This window comes from Mandrillus leucophaeus, unplaced genomic scaffold (assembly GCF_000951045.1).
Source record: "Mandrillus leucophaeus isolate KB7577 unplaced genomic scaffold, Mleu.le_1.0 Scaffold165, whole genome shotgun sequence".
In the NCBI taxonomy this organism is placed as follows: Eukaryota; Metazoa; Chordata; class Mammalia; order Primates; family Cercopithecidae; genus Mandrillus; species Mandrillus leucophaeus.
This window is the reverse complement of record NW_012101643.1, coordinates 3,104,314-3,125,910: the sequence shown is the minus strand read 5'-3', so window position 1 is coordinate 3,125,910 and position 21,597 is coordinate 3,104,314. Positions and strand designations below refer to the sequence as shown.

The 21,597-nt window shown below is 35.4% G+C and overlaps 1 protein-coding gene across 1 annotated transcript in view; it reads right to left on the bottom strand.

The window, feature by feature from the left end:
* Window positions 1-550: 550 nt before the first annotated feature.
* Window positions 551-21,597, bottom strand: part of ERO1LB (ERO1-like beta (S. cerevisiae)) — an 84,363-nt gene continuing 63,316 nt past the window's right edge. Inside the window, exons 8-16 of the mRNA XM_011976387.1 lie at window positions 21,206-21,252; window positions 18,223-18,234; window positions 15,238-15,264; window positions 11,609-11,701; window positions 11,233-11,479; window positions 10,046-10,115; window positions 6,877-6,963; window positions 5,783-5,916; window positions 551-3,559 (exon numbers count right to left, since the gene is read on the bottom strand). Coding sequence (XP_011831777.1) covers window positions 3,499-3,559; window positions 5,783-5,916; window positions 6,877-6,963; window positions 10,046-10,115; window positions 11,233-11,479; window positions 11,609-11,701; window positions 15,238-15,264; window positions 18,223-18,234; window positions 21,206-21,252 — 778 coding nt within the window. The 3' untranslated portion in view covers window positions 551-3,498. The remainder of the gene's footprint in view (window positions 3,560-5,782; window positions 5,917-6,876; window positions 6,964-10,045; window positions 10,116-11,232; window positions 11,480-11,608; window positions 11,702-15,237; window positions 15,265-18,222; window positions 18,235-21,205; window positions 21,253-21,597) is intronic.

The following is a 21,597-nucleotide window of genomic DNA, read 5'->3' as shown; positions in this document are numbered from 1 at the left end:
GCCAAGGATAGAAGGAAGACATTCACTGAGTAACTTTTTCTATTGTTTGTTTCTTTTAACCGTGTGAATGTATTACCTATTCAAAAAAATTAAATAAAATAAGCATATTTTATAAGCTTTATGATTCAATACAAATCAAACAATGCTTTTAATAGTTCCCACTTTGTAGCTGAATGGTAAAAGGCCAACTTACAAAACATCACAAAGTTTCTAGAATCAGTCTTTCTCGTCTCAAATTCTTGCTACACAACCTAGAATTTGTGATTATGGACAGGTTACTTAGCCTTTTTTATCCTCAGTCTTCTCACTTACAAAACAGAGAAGTAATTGTACCTACCTACTAGTGCTGTTGTGAAGATCAACGGTGTATTTATTTAAACCCCAACTATGCATGTGAAAGCCCTTCACAGAGTGCCAGCCAATGCTTGCCATTATAAGAAACAACCTCAGACTACTGATAAATACATCTCCCTTCTCCGCAGGTTACAATCAAATCCTCATGCCATAAAAGGAAACACTTAAAATAGGGGGAAAAACAAGACAGAAAAGATTGCAGAAACATGTACTTTAATTCACATTTTCTAGATTATGGTGGGTACAACAGTAAATTATTTGGAATTCTGTTCAAAAATCAAAGCTTCACCTGTAGATATTACTTAAAATACAGTACACAAGATTTGTGTGTGTTTTGTTTTTGTTTTTTTTTACCAAATAATTTCCATGATACCATGTACCTAATCTGCGTATTTTGGTGAGTAGCTATGGTTTCTGCAGGTACTTCAGTTTGCAAACTACTGAGAGGTTTACTGTGAACTGTTCCCAAATTTTCAACTGAAGGCAATGCTGATGAAGATCAAAATAGGTGTCCTTTCTTAATTGTGGCACATAGGCAAAGTTGAAAAGTATGGCATAGAGTTTCATATACATACAGAGGATAAAAATAATCGAATAATTCACAATGTTAAAAATGTCAAAACGTTTTGACTTATCAAATTTTAAAACTGTGGAGTCTATTACTATTCTGTCTGATCCTCCTCATAATCTAAGAATCAAAACAGGAGAAACATTCAAAGTTTACCAATTTTAATACATAGTTTGTCTAACTTACATAGATGCCACTTAAGTAAAAAATAAACTTATGCCATTGAAGGAAGGAATATTTTCCTTTTCTTCATTTTCATTACTTCATCAGCAGGTACAATCATTTCTGTCAGTTATATTATCAAGTGCTGAGTTTTTAAATTAGGTGTTGAGATAAAGACAAAATGCCAAGAGCACCAGCAAAGCATTTTCACAATGCAGACAGTACTCTAGTATAATATCACTTCACAACAAAAGATGTGAATTGGAAAAACAGTTTATATCACAAGAACCATAAAATGTCACAATCATTTAAGAAATAAAACACATACACAAAAATGTAGGCTGCCCCCTACAATCTAATTTATGATAAAATAAAGTTAATCAAAATGAATTTCAGCCTAAGAATACTTCATTTATTTTCTTAGTTGTGAAAAAATTAGTTAAGAACCTTAAAAAGAACTTTCTACTCTAACTAGATCTTTTAATTTCCTAGAACATTCTCTAATATACTAGTTTTCCTAAGCTTGAAACAAATCACAGTACAGAAAAAAATAAATAAATGGACATGAGCAAGGATTTTCTCTAGTAAACAGTTTAAATAATAGCCTTTAACTGAGGGAAGGGTGAAATAACACTATCAAAAAGTTCTTTATAGTTAATAAACAAAGTGCAAATTTTTCACATCTTAAAACTCTGAATACTAAGAATAATTCTTACTAATTTACTAAATTAATTGGATAGTCACTTTTTAGACAGTTTGCCTTAAGGCCCGCCCCCCCCCCACCATACAATACTTGTATCCCTCAAGAAAAAGTAGAGGAGGCTCCAATCAAGTCAGCCTTTTAAACAACTTAACAAAAAATATCACCACCATCAATAACAAAACCCCAAGTTTATAACGGTTTGAAATTAGGTGAGAAAATAAATAACTCTGAGACCTTAATGCCCCCGCCACATCCCACCGAGAGATGGCTAAGTATTTTTAAGAGGGGTGAGCCAAGCCAACTAAATACAATTTTTTAGATGTCACCAAATCATCAATGAACACATTTCAGACTTTGGCAGGATAAAATATGGATTTAAGAGCACTTATTCTTTAATTCAGAAAAGACTAAAGAGTCTAAGGAAAAACTCTAGATCTTGTACCTACATTACTTCTACACAGATGCAACTTTCCAAATTGTGTCTGCTGACATTTTTTAAAAATCAAGATTTTAAATATTGTTTAAAGATTTTAAATCCCAGATTTAGAAAATGACAGTTTAGGACTTAAGAGTCCTCTGTTGCTACGAATCACAGAAAGTACCGTTTATATACAGTGAAAAGAAAAGGTGAGGGGAGAGGAAGCTTAAAGGAGGGTTGACCTAATCTACCTTTTTATATATTCTGTCAGGGAAAAGCACACTGAGTTTGAGGATTGCATAGACTGTATTCTAAAATAAATCCTTTAAAAATGCTTACTTTAAGTGAAAATAGCAACTTTTGTGTATATAATATTTTCAGTTGGCATTATAAATTCATATAATCCCATTTAAATTTTATCAAGAAGTAATCTGTTAAATATTTCTGCAATGTTTTCTTTCTAAAAGTAACTGACAATTTCCAAAATGTCTTTGTCCCTAAAATTTCTAGGGGCAAAGAAAAGCAAAATCAAAAGGAGTTCTAAGTAAAAGAACACTCTTGGGCCAGCCCATGACACACATGAAATCTGGCTGGGTAGCATAGGGGCGAGGTCTTGTTCACCTTTATCAAAGCAGGTCCTTTAGACTGGAAACAGCAACAATAACAGCAACTAAAAACTGCAACTAAAAACCAGTGAAATTGAAGTCCTGGGGAATCTTAAGGAGTTTCTGTAACTATGTATTGAAAGGGCCATTCATCATGGTGACAGTTCCAGATTCTAGAAATATTATAATATTTCTTTATATTATAGAAAGTGACACACACAGAGTGAGGCAAGAGTAAAAACACATTAAAAAGCATTGATAATTTTTTTATCACTGACACCAGCCCTAAGCAACATTTGTTCCCTAGTTCTCCTTTTCCGTATCAGACTGTGAACAGTGTTATTAGAATGCAGACATAGCCATCTAAAGTTTGACAACTGGAAATAAAGGATAATAGAATAAAAACAAAACCAGTTCTAAGAAAAATAGAATTTCCAGCACATGAAAACACATGAAATTAAACACAGAATTAGTATAACTTACATGTTTTAAAAGTATATACTTCATTTATAAATATCTCTAGTTGATAATCTATTAAGAATCATAAATATTCAAGTGAGCATTTAAATTTTCTATTTAAGAGTTCAGAATTCTTGAAGTCAGACTAGTCTCTTTCTGCTGAATGTCCATAATTAAAAGGCTTTCCACAGTCACTTTATGTCTCTAGTTAGACACATAAAAGCCTTTATTACCTACTGTGTTGTAATAAGACTTTAAAATTCTGTAAGTCTCTTATACTTGTAGAAAGCCTGTAGAAGAAAGAAAAAGCATATTAGTAAAGTTAACATGATGCATACATATTTCAAATTATTGATATTGTTACATAAGCTATCATTTGAAAGCAAAATCTAAAACAAAAACCACCAAACACTGACGCTTCCATGTTTCAACGAGTATTCTCATTAAGATTGGTTTAGAAGGGGCAAAGGAAGCCTGTTACTTCATACTATCTGCAGACACAAGATTAATAATGGGAACAGTGATATGAATAATTCTTAATAAAGAATCTCAAATCATTTACGATTGGTCTAATAAATTTATTTTGCACATTTCTCTTCGAATGATTGCTCTTTACTCAACGTTGCCCAAACACACTAATCTGTCTTATGTTATCAGCTCCCTAAGGGTAGAGACTCTTACTCTGTCTCCTGTTGAGTCTCTCTCCTGTGCCCCATACCCACGGATGCTTCTAGTATTCAATAAATGATTACTGACTGATCAAATGAAGTGCTTCTCAGAACAGGCCAAAAAGTAAAACTCAGGGATGGGAAATATAAAAAAGTAATTCTAAAAGCTCAGTTATCCCTATGGACAATTCAGAGGTGATAGAAGAAAAGTCTTTAACTATTTGATAGAAGAAAAGTTATTCCTTAATCACTTAGGAGGACAGGCAATGTTCTAAGCCCATCACATATATGATCTCACTATCAGGAAACAAACTAGGAAAGCAATGATTTGCCTGAGTTCATACACTACTAAAGAGCAGGCCAGGATTCCAGAACTTTAGGACCCCTGATTCTGAGTCCATTACTCTGGGGAACAATAAAAGGTAATAAGCTCTAGATATAGAACTAAAACAAGAAAGGCTGCATTTGTGAGTATTTTTTATGAGACTGAAAGAAATTTTCAATTGTTTTGAAATTCTCAATTGTTTTCATCTTTCTCAACTTGGACTTAAGAGATGCTTAAATTATTTACAATAATTTTCAATTTATTTAAATTTCATTCAGTATCTCCTGTGTTATCTTTCTACAGGCCTCATAAGTGGACTGAATTTTTTATGAAATGCCAGTTCGTGGATAGTCTATATCTATCCTGTGCCTGAAATCTCAACCTACATAGTCATCTTTAAATACAGGGAAGCAACAGGTGAAATCCTTGCTATTGAGATGGGAAATGGCCAGGCACAGTGGCTCACGCCTGTAATCCCAGCACTTTGGGAGGCCAAGACAGGAGAATCACTTGAAGCCAGGTGTTTGAGAACAGACCGAACAACAAAGTGAGACCCCATCTCTACAAAATTTTTTCTTAATTAGTCAGGCACAATAGCATGTGTCTGTAGTCCCAGCCACTTGAGAAGTGCAGGTGGAAGGAACGCCTGACCCCAGGATTTGGACGCTGCAGTGAGCCATGATCGCACCACTGCATTCCAGCCTGGATGACAGGGGAAGACCCTCATTTCTTTAAAAAAAAAAAAAAAAGCGGGGGGACATATAATAAATCTGTTTTTAATTTAACTGCTTTTTAACTTAAAACACATGTTAAGAAAAACAAGAAATAATCTGTGTATTACTTAGTCCCCTATTTTTTTTTTTTAATTCTTCCTCAAGTTGACTTTTTTCTCTTTTTCCCCAAGGAAGCACAGTATTATTTTCTGTGATTCTTTTCCTTCTGTTCTGTATTCCTCAGTTGGCATTACATGTATCTCTGCCGGCAAATTCAAATTATTTTTTAAACCACTGGTGGTATAAACAAGCAGGCAAATTATATGTCTGAATATAGAAGTAAATCATGTAGAAATGAGTGAAAGAAAAATGACCTCTGAGCTTCAGAAATAAAGAGCGTACTGCAGGAAAGAGGTGAGAGAAGAACAAAATAGTAATGAAAATTTAAGAAAAATAAGAAGCAGATGAAGCTTTTAATTTTCTTTTATCATCTTCTCAATCACACATTCCTTACTCCTGCTATTGTAGTTGAACAAGTGATAGCCAAGTAAAAAGAATATTAGAAGAATATCTTCCTCACAAAAAGGCGGCAAACGGAAAAACACTGGCAGTTGGAAACTCAGTTTTTCCTGTGACCTGCAGAGAAACTGGCTTGTCAGCATTAAGGCCTCTTGAAGTTAGTGCAGGTACAATACAAATTTTTTTTTGTCAGCAAAACAAACCCTACTTTTAGCAGAGAAGATTATCTTTGCAGTTTGTTGAAACCCAATGGGAAATCAAAAATCTTCAACACATAATAGTTCTTACCTTCCAAAAGCATTTAAAAGAGCAACTATTTCCTGTCGGGTGAGCTGGAAGCCTTTAGATGGACTATTCTCTGGCAGCTTTTGGATTTCTTTTTCAGAGAATAATATCTTCAGGGCAGTTCCTAAACCCTGAGTCTAAAGAAAATACCAATAAACTCATAATTAACTTTATATAATAATAACTAGTATAAAGGCTTAAAGGAATATATAGCCACTGTTATGACAGTTAGAAAATTCATATGAACTGAGCTTTTCACAAAAATGTTACTATAGTTTCTACTTTCTCACAGGTTATGCATATGATAAACATCTGAGCTGTTAAGGAAACCTGAATAGTCTAACACTTAATTGAATACATATCATACTATTCCAAATTATTAAAATGCCTTTTTTAACCTTGAAAATATCATATTAGGATTACAATGTTCAATTTGTAACCATAAAGGATTTTTTACAGCTTTTAGCAATTCAAAACTCAGAGATTAATGATACCTACACTTAATAATTTCTCAATTATTAGCACTATAGAAAAAGACATTTGATTTCAGTGTAGCCTCCCTCCATTGTAATAATTCTGTCGCTTAATTTCCTATGAATTATCAGCTTTGTAAGAAAGAGAGAAAATATTCACCAATCCTTTGACACTGGCTTACACAGAGTAACAGACCTGTCATATGGAGCTTTCCTATTGTCACTAAGTGACCTTCTTTTGCTCATTTAAACAAATTCAATGACCAAGACTTGATATTTCAATCTTTTTATATAATTACATTTTACCTTTCTATATACATATGTAAAATACAAATATACTCGGTTCGTAATGACCACCAACTTCACAAATGAATCTGGTATCATACCAATAGAAACACAGACACAATAAAACTAAAATCACTAAAGAATAATATGAGAAACATCCTTTCACATACATGTAACACGTATACCTTAATAAATTTCATCAACAGAAAAAACACTTTGGATCTGCCTATTTCTAAATTCTAATTCAATGAACAATGAGGACATTTTAATAAAAAGCTTGCACTCAGTGGAAAAAATAAAGGTTAGCAATGGCTTCAAAAGAGAAGACAGTACATGTACCTGTAATTTTCCCCATAATCTGCATTTGTCACATCCAACACAGTCCATTATACGGGAGATATTCTTGAAATGTAATCGGAATTCCTCCTGGCAAGCAGAAAATTTTTCAGTCTAATTAGACTTTTAAAATTGAACTGCATTTGGCTAAATGATAAGTTTTGATGCTTATTAATAAAGCAGTTGTGTTTTTCATTTGAGAAGGAGTTTTGCTTTGTCGCCCAGGCTAGAGTGCAGTGGAGCAATCTTGGCTCACTGCAACCTCTACCTCCCAGGTTCAAGGGATTCTCCTGCCTCAGCCTCCCAAGTAGCTCAGATTACAGGCCATGCCACCATGTCCAGCTAATTTCTGTATTTTTAGTAGAGACGGGGTTTTGCCATGTTGGCCAGACTGGTCTTGAACTCCTGACCTCAAATGATCCACCCACCTCGACCTCCCAAAGTGCTAAGATTATGGTGTGAGCCACCATACCCAACCTGAGTTGTGTTTTGCAACAGTAAAGAAAAATATTTGAACTTATATAACATGGCACATAAAATACTGACATCAATGGAAATTACAAAATTCATTCTGCATATTAATTCAATAAACTTCACTTAGGAGCTACTTTATGCAAAGCACCAAAATATGCACTATGGGAGACACAAAAGTAAATAATACATGGTCTTTACTTTTAAGGAACTTAATTGCTGCTTCCATTTGTTATCTATATACAACCAACAATAAATATGTCTAGTGTATGTTTCACTTATTTTTGATTCTTTGCTTTGTGTAAGCGTATATCAGAAAGCTAGTCCTAGAACAATAATCAATTTTTGTATCACTCCTTAGTACCATACTATGTATGTTTGTCATGGTTGCTGAATCAACATGAATGGTAACAGGCCTGTGTGACACATATGGTCCCACAGTCCTCTATGTTTGCCAATGCAGTTTTTATGGAGATGCTTGCTGGATCCCTCTATTTTGCTGTAATAGTTTCCTACACTAGCCAGGCATGGTGGCTCACACCTGTAATCCCAGCACTGTGGGAGGCCAAGGTAGGTGGATCACTTGAGGTCAAAAGTTCGAGACCAGCCTAAATAACACAGTGAAACCTCATGTCTACTAAAAATACAAAATTAGCCAGGTGTGGTGGCATATGCCTGTAATCCCAGCTACTTGGGAGGCTGAGGCAGAAGGATAGCTTGAACCCGGGAGGCAGAGGTTGCAGTGAGCCAAGATCGCACCACTGCACTCCAGCCTGGGCAACAAGAGTGAAATTCTGTCTCAAAAAAGTTTCCTACACTGGGGAAATTCTCCTGCCTGTAAGCATTTGTGTGCAATATGCCTTTAAGGTTGGTCTCACCTTATCTGCGGATAAGATTGGTTAAGAGAAAATTTCCTCATTTGTTTCACATGGCAACTGTAGAAAATAAAAATCATTTTATTGCATTGAGGGAACTATTTTATTGCATGAAGCTGGAGGCAAGTAGCCTGAAAACTCTGGCAACCACAAGCCCTGACTAGCTGCCAAAGGGTTGAAAGGAATCAATACCTTTGCAAAGAAAGACAATATAAATAGAACACAAAAACTCCTGTGCTGGTCATATTCTCATGTAATATAAGTTCTTTGCGGCAGATGGAAAATGGACATAGGTTCTCCTTCATACATTCTTGACAAACAGCAAACACAGTCCCAGCATTGTGTAGTTAAAAACTTCTTGTGAGACTCTTAGGCTTTGCTTATCTCACTTTCCTCATCTACAAAAACATCCATAATTATAGTTGCCCTATTACACAAGATCATTCTGAAGATTGAAAGTAGAACATATGTGTCGATACTTAGAAAACAGGAAGCATTATAAAAATTCATTATCAAATGAATTATAAAATTCATTATACAAATGAATTAACATATTAAATACCAAAATGGCAATATACCTCTAAAACAACTGTAAAATAAAACAATCTTCCAACACTAAAATATAGTTGTGACTAAATTACTTATTTCAGAAATACCAGGAAAGTCTCACCAATGGAGAATCACTCAGTATTGATTTATTGGTTCCTATAGTACATCCACATCTCAAACATCTTGGGGTCAAATGTGTTTTAGAATTCAGTAGTTTTTAAATTTTAGAAATACAATACATGTACAATATATTATGAAACATCTCACCAGAGGGTGAGGAAACACCCTACAGTCAAATCCATTAATGTTTCTGTAGCAAAATATAAAAAATTCATACCAAGCAGAATTTGAGAAACAAAAAACCCCACAAAACTATGAGTATCTGCTATATTCTTACATCAGTTTAGGTCAGGTTTTGCTAAAAAATTACCTTGTACTAAACATAAGAAAATATTTTAGTTTTTGAAACTACCCGGATTTCAGAAGTGCATGTAAATGACTGTGAAGCTGTACTCAAGGATCATTTGTGGCCAGGTATGGTGGCTCGTGCCTGTAATCCTAGGTACTTGGGAGGCTGAGGTGGGAAGGCAGCTTGAGGCCAGGAGTTTGAGACCAGCCTGGGCAACACAGCGAGACCCCGTCTCAAAAAATAAATTTAAAACTAAAAAAAAAAAAAAAAAAGAGTATTTGCCAATTTCAAATACTTTTATAAACATTTTAAGGGTACAATGTGTTTCTTAATGTACTTTAAGCAAATGAAAATAAAGAACACCTAACATAAAGTTTGGTAATGTTCCGAAAACATTCTCCTTTTGATATCACAGGTTAACAGGTAGTTTTTACCTTTTAAGTTAGTCCAAAGGGACAACAACATAATAGTTTCAAAAACTGTAGCATTCTATAAAATAAACTTTAGAAAAATATGTTATTTATTGCCCTCAAAGTGGCTAAAAGCTCATGGTATTTTGAAAGCTGCATCAAAACAACAATATACACTGATTTTAAATAAAGAAAACTTTCCCTCAACTAGTATCTTTTAAAAAGACATTTATAAAGGTGTTATAGGACATACTAATGACCAACGATTCACTAAGCAGTTGGTCAGTAGGAACTGACAAAGAAATATGGAAAAGGCTTTTTGTACCATTTGTGGTAAAATCCAATCAGACCAACTTTGACAAGCTGGAAAACTGGAAAAGAAAATAGTTTGATGAACAGCGTTAAAACATCACCAGCAAGCTGCTCCTAACCCCATGTCCCAGTCAAGAACTTTTTACCTTTAGTGACTTGGCCCCTTTTTTGTCACCTGCAAACATGGATTTCTCATCAAAGTGCATGGGAAAGGACCTGATAAAATGATAGTATTGTAATAAGTTACACATGAAAAATCCACGTACTCTGTATCAGAAATCTGATAAAATTTTCTATCCTTACAAATATTTAAAATTCATTATTTACTCTGATTTAAGGTTTGGTAATGTAGAAAAGTGACAAACAGTTCACACATAAACTATTTCATAAAAGACTAAAGCAAGACACAGATGGCTGTTAAATTTGGTAATACTGTAATGTTTTAAATAAATGACATAATCTAAAAAATTAACTGAAAACAATCTATGTAAAAAATAGGCAATATTCTTTAAAAATTTAATATATAATTTACTTTAAACACTTCTTAATCTTTCTCCTCCATGCTTATTTTAAAAACCAGTAAACTTGAGTTTTCTTGACCAAGTGTTTTGTTTAAAAGGTTATATTCTAGAAGGTAAGGCCAATGTTTCCTTAGATATCCACCCCAATGCAAACACACGTATAATATCACCTAAATTTAAATATAGTAACTAGAGGCCAGGCACGATGGCTCACGCTTCTAATCTCAGTACTTTGGGAGGCAGAGGAGGGTGGATCACTTGAGGCCAGGAGCTTGAGACCAGCCTGTTCAACATGGTGAAACCCCATCTCTACTAAATACAAAAATTAGCTGAGTGTGATGGCACATACCTGTAATCTCAGTTACTCAGGAGGCTGAGGCACAAGAATTGCTTGAACCTGGGAGGCAGAGGCTGCAGTGAGCCAAGATCGTGCCGCTGCACTCCAGCCAGGGCAACAGAGCAAGCCTCTGTCTCAAAAATAAGTAAGTAAATAAAGTGACTAGAAGAATACAAAATTGGTAGAAAGACCATTAAAGTAGCACTCAGTTTTGATACTACATAAAATTTAGTGATATTTTAAAGCACTATTCTCAAGTGTGAAAATTTCTAGAAAAAAAAAAAACAGCCTTATTGATGCTTTTTCATCAACATTTTCAGAAATATTTCTAAATTCTGTTGTTCTATTGATCACTTTCCTTTTCTGTTCTACATCTCCCCTTGCTTAACTGTTAGGGGTCAGTTTTTGTGCTTTAAGTGCTACCTCATTTGAATACAGAGAGGAGAATTTCAAATCACGGATAGTCAATTCTTACTTTGTATCTTGAAAGATGTTCAGTAGAAGAGTTTTTGTGTCAGCATCTTCTTCTGCATTTCCAGTGTAAAGATCGACAATTGAGCGCTCAAAATATGGAGCCACCTTTGACAAAGCTCGAAGCTCAATCAAGTATAAAAAGTAAAGATTCTTGAGCCTTCTCGGACCTTCTCCCTTGGTTTCCACAGGGTCAAAGCGGCGTTTGAATTCTTTAATATTAGGTCCCCAACTGGGCTTACCCCAGGTTTCTAAAGAGAAAGAGAAATACATTACATTATTTTAATAAATAGGATTTTTTTTTCTGCTCTAAAGAATATGTATTCCCTCCAATAATTTTTACACTAATAGAAGGCAAAATCACTTAAAAATATGATTACCTTCCAAAAGATAATTTGCGCATAGATGTAAATTGATGCTAGCATGAAGTCCTGATATGAGCTTATAGAAGACTCTTTTCTCCAGACACAAACCTATTCAGAAAAATATTGAAAAAGAAATCACACCTATTTAGATATCAGAAATATTGACTCAAGGAGGTTTAGTATGTAAGCTTATTTTTGATTGAAGAACATTATAATAAATCAAGGAATAATATAAAACTGATTAGATCAAGATTTTTTCAATAGAAGGCAAAATAAGATTTTGGCTTCAGAATGAAGTTAACTGAATATGATGAGAACTTAATGCTGAAAAAAGCAGAAAAGTTTGAGCAACTGGGAGTCAAAACACTATGGATAAAGTTGGCAAGTTCCCATGTTACTCGGACAGCAACAGCACAGGTTTTCTTGTTGTTTAGGCTAAGAACTTACTAAAGCAAATGTAATTATAAAGTCACTGCTGGATTTTTTCCCCCCTTCCTTATATGTGTTATTTGCTAGCAGAGAAATAAGGGTTTTATTAACCTTCTGCCCTGGAATTGTCTAATTTTTTAACCATACGTTCTACTTGTAAGGAGCTGAAACTTGGAAAACAGAAATCCAGAAATTTCAACTAATTAAAAAAAAATACATGTTGACTATTTACTGCTTGGGTGGAATCATATCAGTGGAGTTCAGGAATAGAACAGAACGTTATTTGATGGAGCCTTAAGCCACACGGGCTTTTTTGCTGAGAACTTAAGAGGTCAAGAGAGCCGGTCATCCTATCCTAACCCCTGCTCCCATTTTAAAAGATCTTCTCTCATAATAGGAGGAATGCACATTGTGAATGTATTTAATGCCACTAAACAATAAACTTAAAAATGATTAAGATGGTAAATTCTATGTTATATATACCTCACCACAATAAAAAAAGTTCTTTAGAAAAGTAATATTCTTTACAGGAAATTTTTAAAATAAAAATGCAGAAAATTTTAAGAAGTCACTGGATACAGGGCCATTTGCTTTTCCCTCCTTCATCCAACAGGTTTTTAACACTTTCCCCATTCAGGGAAATGGGCTTTAACAGTGGAAAGTAAAATAGTATCATTTATATGCTGGGGGATTTTTTTTTTTAATATAAGAGTATTTATGTGGTTTTGTGTCTATTAAAATTTTTTAGCAATTCACTCTCTTTCTGTCCTATCACAGATGATTCTGAAGCACATGGTCTCTAATTGGAAAAAAATAATTCTTTTGAGATCTCGTTCCCTAATTGGGAATTCTTGCTAGAATATTCAAATTGTCATGGATGGGGACCAAAAGAAATTAAATTTTATTTTGTAGCTTCCTCCCTAAAAGTATATGGCAATTTTGAATGTTTATGATAACAATGGATACAAACAATATATTTAATACAACATTAAGTACTAACTTCTCTTCTACTAAAACTTTTCATCAAATCTATTATCAAGTAACAAAATATCAGATATGAAGTTCACTTTGTTTTCTTCCCGACCTCTCTCTCTAAGCGGTGCTTATGTCCAATAAAATGGATAAAGATTAGAGAAGGGACAGTAAGCAAAGCAAAACTCATGAAAATCCATATGCCTACAAACCAGGACCTGGAAAACTGGGAGGCAGTTATAATTTGCAAAGCCCACAAAGCCCTACACTGAAATGAGGCAGAGGATAAGTGAGGGGAGAGAAATAGAAATGTATTTCCACAAACTGTGAAAAACAGGTAACTTCAACCATATTAATAAAAAATAATGCACCAACTAAGCGCACCCAGACACACAACACACTTAGCAGGAAATTGCTGGAGAGCTTCTCCTGGCCTACATACAGTCTGTGCCAGGCTGCAGGGTATCTTTAATTACGGAGGTCCAGGCAAAAGCCTTCTCAATCTCACTCTGAAGTAACATCTGCAAAAGCTGACTTACCAAGGCAGAATCCACCAACTTCTAACAACATAGAGCAATTCAGTTACACAACTTAGAAAATGGTTCTCTTCTTCCTCTTTTTGATTTAATTTCATTAAAATTCATTTTCAGCACCTGAACTCTCAGAAAGGTGCTGCATTTACTGTAACAGTAACATTGGGCATTTGGACATGGATTCGTGGTTTCCAAAGGAACCTTTACAGACATCATCTACACTCACAGTGTAAGTTAGTAGGATTGCTATTGCTCCTCTCCACACTCCAGATGAGGAAACTGAATCTCTGAAAAGACTGAGTCAGTTGCCTATGAGGGAATGCTCTTTGGAACCACGGATCAATATTCAGGTACTCCCAACAGTAAGACTGGAAGAATGGTTGATATAGTATACATAGAATCCAACATTGTTTCTAAATTTCATTCTCATTACTAACACTCAGAGTCTCTGACTACCTCTTCTAGCCTAAATGCTACTTTCCACAATTTGTATCTTTAGAGTAGAGCTTATTAAACAAAGCTAAACATCTTCTACATAAGTGATTTTCTCATATAATTCCTAACAGAATTTGCACATCAATAATGTTCACCTTAATAATGGCCAATGTATGCACATAGTTCATTGCAAACAAAGAAATAGGCCAGGTGTGGTGGCTCACACCTGTTATCCCAGCACTTTGGGAGGCTGAGGTGGGCAGATCACTTGAGGCCTGGAGTTCAAACCAGCCTGGCCAACACGGCGAAACTCTACTGAAAATACAAAAATTAGCCAAGTGTGGTGCCAGGTGCCTGTAATCCCAGCTATTTGGGAGGCTGAGGCATGAGAATCACTTGAACCTGGGAAGCAGAGGTTGCAGTGAGCCGAGATGGTGCCACTGCACTCCAGCCTGGGCGACAGCGAGACTCTGACTCAAAAAAAAAAAAAAGAAGTAATATTCATAAGATAACACGACCAAATGACATGCATAAAATAGAATTAGTTTTACTCCATAGTACTCCTAAAAGGTTATGGCTATGAAATATCAATTTTCCTATGTCATTCAACTTGCTTATCTGTTACTAATATATTTTAATTTTTAATTTCATAAACTAATGGCAATTTGGTAAGGTAAATTTTTAAAAGCATTATATATCCAATTATTAACCTAAGTTATTAAAATCCTACAACATTTCACCTTTCCATTAATAGCATTTGATATTTACAACACTGGAAGTACAAGAATGCAAAAGCATATAATACATCAGGATCTATATTGCTTTATCTTTTAATTAGACAACGTTAGACTATATTAACATGGCAAACATGTTTTGAACCTTTTGAATTCATATTTATCTTCCATTAATTTTATATATAAAAAGTACTTCCTTCCAAAAGGGATGTCTCCACTTTTAAAATATTTTGCATTACTTGTTATTAGAGAAGTAGCTTGAATGAACATTATATACAGAACAGAAATAAGATTACGGAAACAGTTATGAAAACCTGATGACACTATTTGGCCTGTGTATTTATATAAACCTGGTTTTTAGCTGAGCACTATCTTCAAAATTTTCACATAATTTTATCCCAATGTTAACCTAAAACACATTTTTTTCAAACACTGTGAAAATTAGTTGACTAGGTAATAAAATCCTAGACCTTACAAAAATATGCTAAATAAATCAGTATTTTTTACAAAAAATCCAATAAATTTAGAACAGACTGTTTACCTTCTAGCCATGTGTAGAATGATTCTCCTGAGAAAGAAAGAAAAGTGGATTAAAATATTATATGGTCATTCATAAAGTAGAATAAATTAGGTTTATAAAATATTTCTGCAGGCTGCAGGGCATGGTGGCTCATGCCTGTAATCCTAGCACTTTGGGAGGCCGAGGTGGGCAGATCACTTGAGGACAGGAGTTCAAGACCAGCCTGGCCAACATGGCGCAACCCCATCTCTACTAAAAATACAAAAAATTAGCTGAGTATGGTGGTGCAGGCCTGTAATCCCAGCTACTAGGGAGGCTGAGGCAGGAGAATTGCTTGGACCCAGGAGGCTAAGGTTGCAGTGAGCCGAGATCATACCACTGCCCCCCAGCTTGGATGACAGAGTGAGACCCTGTCTCAAAAAAATAAATAAATAAAAAATAAAAATGACAGATTAAGTAATCTCTCTAAAATGTCTACTGCTTCAGGTAAAATAGAAAAACAGTCATATGGTTCTAGGAAATAAAGCCTACAAATAATTTAAGTAACTTTAAGTGAGTGTTTTTATAAATATTTTGACTATTAAATTTTTTAAGAAAACATTTCAGTCAAAATATTATGAGCTGGGGACAGTGGCTTGGACCTGTAGTTCCAGTTAACTCAGAAGGTTGAGGGGGAAGGATTGCTTGAGCCCAGGAGTTTGGATCCAACCTGGGCAACATAGCGAGATCCTGCCTCTTTAAAAAAAAAAAAAAAAAAGTATATAAATCTTATTCATTGAAGGTGTAAATATCTGAAAACATGGAACAAACATTTTAACAATCTCAAATTTGCTTTTCATAACAACCATAGTGCTTTTTAAATATTCCAAAAAAACAGTGAATTATAATTAACACAAACATCAAACTATTGATTATTCCACTTTTCCTAATCCAATAAAACTAAGAATATTTCCTTAATTTTCTTTCTTTTTTTTTTTTTTTTTCCGAGATGGAGTCTCACTCTGTCACCCAGGCTGGAGTGCAGTGGTGCAATCTTGGCTCACTGCAACCTCCACCTCCCGGGTTCACGCCATTCTCCTGTCTCAGCCTCCTGAGTACCTGGGATTACAGGCGCCCGCCACCACGCCCAGCTAATTTTTTTGTATTTTTAGTAGAGATTGGGTTTCACCGTGTTAGCCAGGATGGTCTCGATCTGCTGACCTCGTGATCCGCCCGCCTCGGCCTCCTAAAGTGCTGGGATTACAGACATGAGCCACCGCACCCAGCCGAATATTTCCTCAATTTTCTAAGACTAATAAGGTTTTAAGGGGCAGCTAAGAAAATCTCTTAATTTTCGATATAATTCTTCAGGAAAGTTAATACTAATATAACACAGAAGGGCTTGACTAATCTGTGTACTAAATGCTGAAGAACATTCCTGGGGTCGGGGAGATGCTGGTCAAGGGGTACAAAATTTCAGTTAAAGAAAAGGGGTAAGTTCAAGAGATTTATTGTAAAACATGGTGGCTGTAGTTAATTACAATGTACTGTATTCTTGAAAATTGTTGTGATTTAAAGTGTTTTCGCCAAAAAAATGTAAGTATGTGAGCTAATTAGCTCAATATACCCATTCCACAATGTATACATATTTCAAAACATGTTAAACATGATAAAAATATATAATTTTTATTTGTCAACTTAAAAAAAAAAGAACTATTCCTGGCCCTATAACCTTCTTCAGAGTGGGGGAAAAAGAAAGAAAAGAGAGCAGTCAATAAGGATCAAAATTGTTAATGCACTTCCTCAGTTACCTATTCTGTTTTTTGTTTTTTTTTTTTAAATTGAGAACGATAGAAATTATAGAAAAACCGAACACTCAAGATGAGCTGAGTAAGGAGTCTAGGGATAAATTAGATGGTGGGGAATTACTTTGCTTACTGAGAGTCTTCATATTTTGCACAACAATGAAAACATCTAGCAAATTAATTCATTCAACATATAGTAAGGATCACTTATCATTATATCACTTGTGATTCAGAAAGCCTCAGTGCCAACAGGAAAAGTCTAGTACCCAACGTACTAAAAAATATAACATATGGCCTCTATCAATCTAACTTAAACTATCACTGTATAGTCTTACCTACCGCTAAAAAGGGTCTCTTTACTGTCTCCCCAAACATGCTTGACTTTCTCAACTCCCAGCTTCATGCTGTTTCCTCCAACATGTACTATCCAATTCTATGGATCTAAATGTGTCCCATTATTCAAAATTCACCTCAAATGCTACCTCCTCCAGTAAGCTTTCCCACATCTCTCCCGTGAGATACGATCTCTTTCTCCTCTAAGGAGATATATATCATCTACCGTTTGTACCAGGTATGGAGTATTTCTTTACCTCATTACCATTGTTTATGTACAGTGCTTATCTTTCCTACTATCCTATATATCCTCAGCTCCTAGAGGGAAAGCACCATGTTTTAAATACTTTCCTACCCTGGACAATGCCCATCAGTGCCCCTGAACACAGACAGGTAAACATTCAGTTTAAATAATTATTTTGGCTATTTTGGGGGTATCTTTTAACCAGCATTCATTCAGTAATCAATTGTTTATAAACTGCTCGTCATCAAATTAAGTATTATATTGATACCTGAGATTAGAAATTTCAAAGTCAATAAGAAAATAAAGAGGTCACAAGACAAATTATCTGGTAAAACTACCTTAATTCTTTCTCCCCACTCCTCAGAACATATTCAAGTAAATTATATAATAACCAGAAAATGGGGAACTTGTAATGTGAACTGATTTACAAACTAAGCACTTAGGAAAAATGGTCTTTTTTTTTTTTTAACATAGGATAACTTTATATATATAAAATAATCTTTTTTTTTTTGGTCACTATTCATTAGTAGTTATTTTCTTAGAAAATAGGAATACTTTCTTTTGAATTAAAGGAAAAATCAAATTCTGATTGTTAAAAAAATTTCCTCCACACTTGAAGCAAACACAAACATGAGTTTTGCTCACCATCATCTTCGCCTAAAAGAGAGAATAATAGAAAAAATTTTAGAAAATGTCTTACATAGCTCAGATCCCAATACTACTTTTTGAGATTAAAACTGTTAAACTATTAATTATATTACGAACCTTGGTCACTGAGTAGACATCCTGCAAATGAGTCTCTTAATCAGAATATAGGCCAAAGAGTGTAAGATTTGCACATTTTGGCCAGGCGCGGTGGCTCACGCCTGTAATCCCAGCACTTTGGGAGGCCGAGGCGGGTGGATCACCTGAGGTCAGAAGTTCAAGACCAGCCTGGCCAACATGTGAAACCCTGTCTCTACTAAAAATACAAAAATTAGCCAGGTATGGCGGCATGCACCTGTAATCTCAGCTACTTGGGAGGCTGAGGCAGGAAAATCACTTGAACCCAGGAGACGGAGGTTTCAGTGAGCCAAGATCGTGCCATTGTGCTCCAGCCTGGGCAACAAGAGCAAAACTCCATCTAAAAAAAAGAAAGAAAGAAAGAAGCCTGGGCATGGTGGTTCAGGCTTGTAATCCCAGCACTTTGGGAGGACCAAGGGGTCAGGAGTTCAAGATCAGGTTGGCCAAGATGGTGAAACCCCATCTCTCCTAAAAATACAAAAAATTAGCCAGGCGTGGTGATGGGCGCCTTGTAATCCCAGCTACTCGGAGGCTGAGGCAGAGAACTGCTTGAACCCAGGAGGCAGAGGTTGCAATGAGCCAAGATCACACTACTGCACTCCAGCGTGGGTAACAGAGCGCAACTCTGTCTCAAGAAAAGAAAAGAAAAAAAAAGATTTGCACGTTTTAAAATACAATAAGTAATATCAGAAAGCAACTAAAAATAGTCATTAAGATCACTATTTTCAATAATTAATTACTATATAAAGTTGCTCCTTTAATCATTATGCACACAATCCTCTCTGAACACTCCTGTTTCCATCCTGGAATATTTTTTTCTTTTAAATTACTGCTCCTCAGCAGAGATAGGCCTTAATGACAGTACATCCCAAACTGTAATCAGTGAAACCCTTGGGCAAGGTGCTGCTTCCGGGAGGCCGAGAGGTGGGGAAGAGGCCAGAGGCTGGGCTCTAGGGCTACACGGCAGCTCTGCCTATCAGCTTTATTATGTGGGTTCTGAAGTGAGATTTCATTTTTGGACAAAAGTTCCTATTGCTCAAAACCTGTTAGAAAATAGTTGTATAAGCCTACGGGTTATGACTCAGAAACGTGGAAGAAAGAGTTAAGAAGATTAAAGAACTATTAATCAACCAATTTCAATGGAGATAGCATGTAAATAGCATGAGCAAGAGCTATTAATTACTACATAGAGTACTCCTGTAACAGCTAGGAACCATTCTCTTTACCTAGTCTTGTCTTCTTTCATATTTCATTTTTCTTCTTGTCTCCTCTTCCCTTCCTCTTTTTCTATGTAGTAGTTTCCTGTTTCTCATCTTTCCAGCATAAAATGTTATGTCTCCGATATATCACTAACATGCAAGTGAAGTGTTTCTTAGGACTTGATGGTTTTCTTAAGTGAAAAATTGTATTTTCTGCTTTAAAAGTATTAAGTGGCTGTAGGAAAGGTCTGGAAGAACACTTTTCAAACTCTGTACTATGGAATAGAAGAGCTTTCCCTTTTCACTTTATGTAACTATTATATTGTTTCAATTTTTTACAAAATGTTGTGGAATTAAAACCTTTAAGTTGAAAACAGAAAAGTTGTGAAGCAAAAGTAGTAAAAGAGACAAAGGATAAGAAGCCAGGCACATCTTTTTCAGGACCAACTTCCTTCTCCAGGCAGTTTCAATGTGAATTTGGGGAAAACGAGTATTTGCCACATTGTGATAGAGTGAGCATGAAAAAGCAGTCTATGCAGTCAACCCTTCCAAGTCTATTTGGTTCTCAGAAAGGTCTAAAGATACAAATTTAGATCAGGAAATCAAATTTCTTAAAACACTCCCTGTCTAAAGGAAACACTGGAATAGAGGTCAATTACAGAGCTGCTTCCAGGGTTTGGCTCCTCATTGAGAACAGAATGAGGATGTACCCACTGATGACAGTAAAGCTGTTCTATTGAAATATAATGCCAGACACAGGTGTTAACTTAAAATGTTTCTAATAGACACATTTTTAAAATTCAAAAGTATACACACACTACAACAAAAATATGTTACATGACACATAGGTTGTAGTAGTCTTACTACTTACCAAAACAATAAGGTTCTGTCCAACACCAATACAATTTTTACATCTAAATAAGCTAAGATTAAATAAAATTTAAAATTCAGTTTCACACTAGCCAAATTTTGTGTTCAACAGTCCCATGTGGAAACTGGTTACTTTATTGGACAGTACAGATATAGAGCACTGCTAAAGGCAGCCTACGTTTCTCATTTTTCCTACTCAAAGTGTGGCACATGAGTCGGCACCTGAGGCAGTACCTGGGAGCATGTTAGACTGTTGGGCCTCATACAAGATCTACAGAATCAGAACCTGCATGTTACCAAGGCTCCTAGGTGATTTGTACGCACGCTGAAGTCTTAGAAGCAGTTACGAGACATTGGCTGTCAAACTTGGTTGCATACTGGAACCATCTGTAGAGTTTAAAAAATACCAATGCCTGCTGTTCTCATTCCAAGGATTCTGACTTAATTAGTATAGTGTAGGGCCTGAGCATCCAGATTTTTCAAGAAGTCCCCAGGAAATCTTTGATATATATTTCTTACTCACATATTTTAATTATTTTACATAAACTTCCTAGTTCAGGGTCTGGCACAGAGCAGGCACACAATAAATGACAGTAATTATGTAAAACAACATGCCTAGAAATCTCAAGACTTGACTATGAATTAATCTTATACTTTTTGTTCATCATTCAAATTAAACAAAATATAAAAATGAAACCTTTTTCAATATAAAGTTTAGTTATAAAGACATTTTATAAACAATGAAAAGCGTGAAAATGTACATAGGAAAAACCTACCTCGGCTAGGTGCCAGAGGATTTAAAGGACGATAAACAGATCGAGGCCTGAAAAAGAAAGCATAATACCCGAACATAAAATGGTTTAATTTTTATAGTGTATAATTTTATTCCAGTAGAAACAAATACTCCCCTCCCCACCCTCTCTCTTTTTTTTTTTTCAGACAAGAGTTTCACTTAGTCACCCAGGCTGGAGTGCAATGGCGTGATCTCTGCTCACTGTAACCTCCGCCTCCCGGGTTCAAGCGATTCTCCTGCCTCAGCCTCCCAAGTAGCTGGGATTACAGGCACCTGCCATCACGCCCAGCTAATTTTTTTGTATTTTTAGTAGAGATGGGGTTTCACCATGTTGGCCAGGCTGGTCTTGAACTCCTGACCTCAGGTGATCCACCC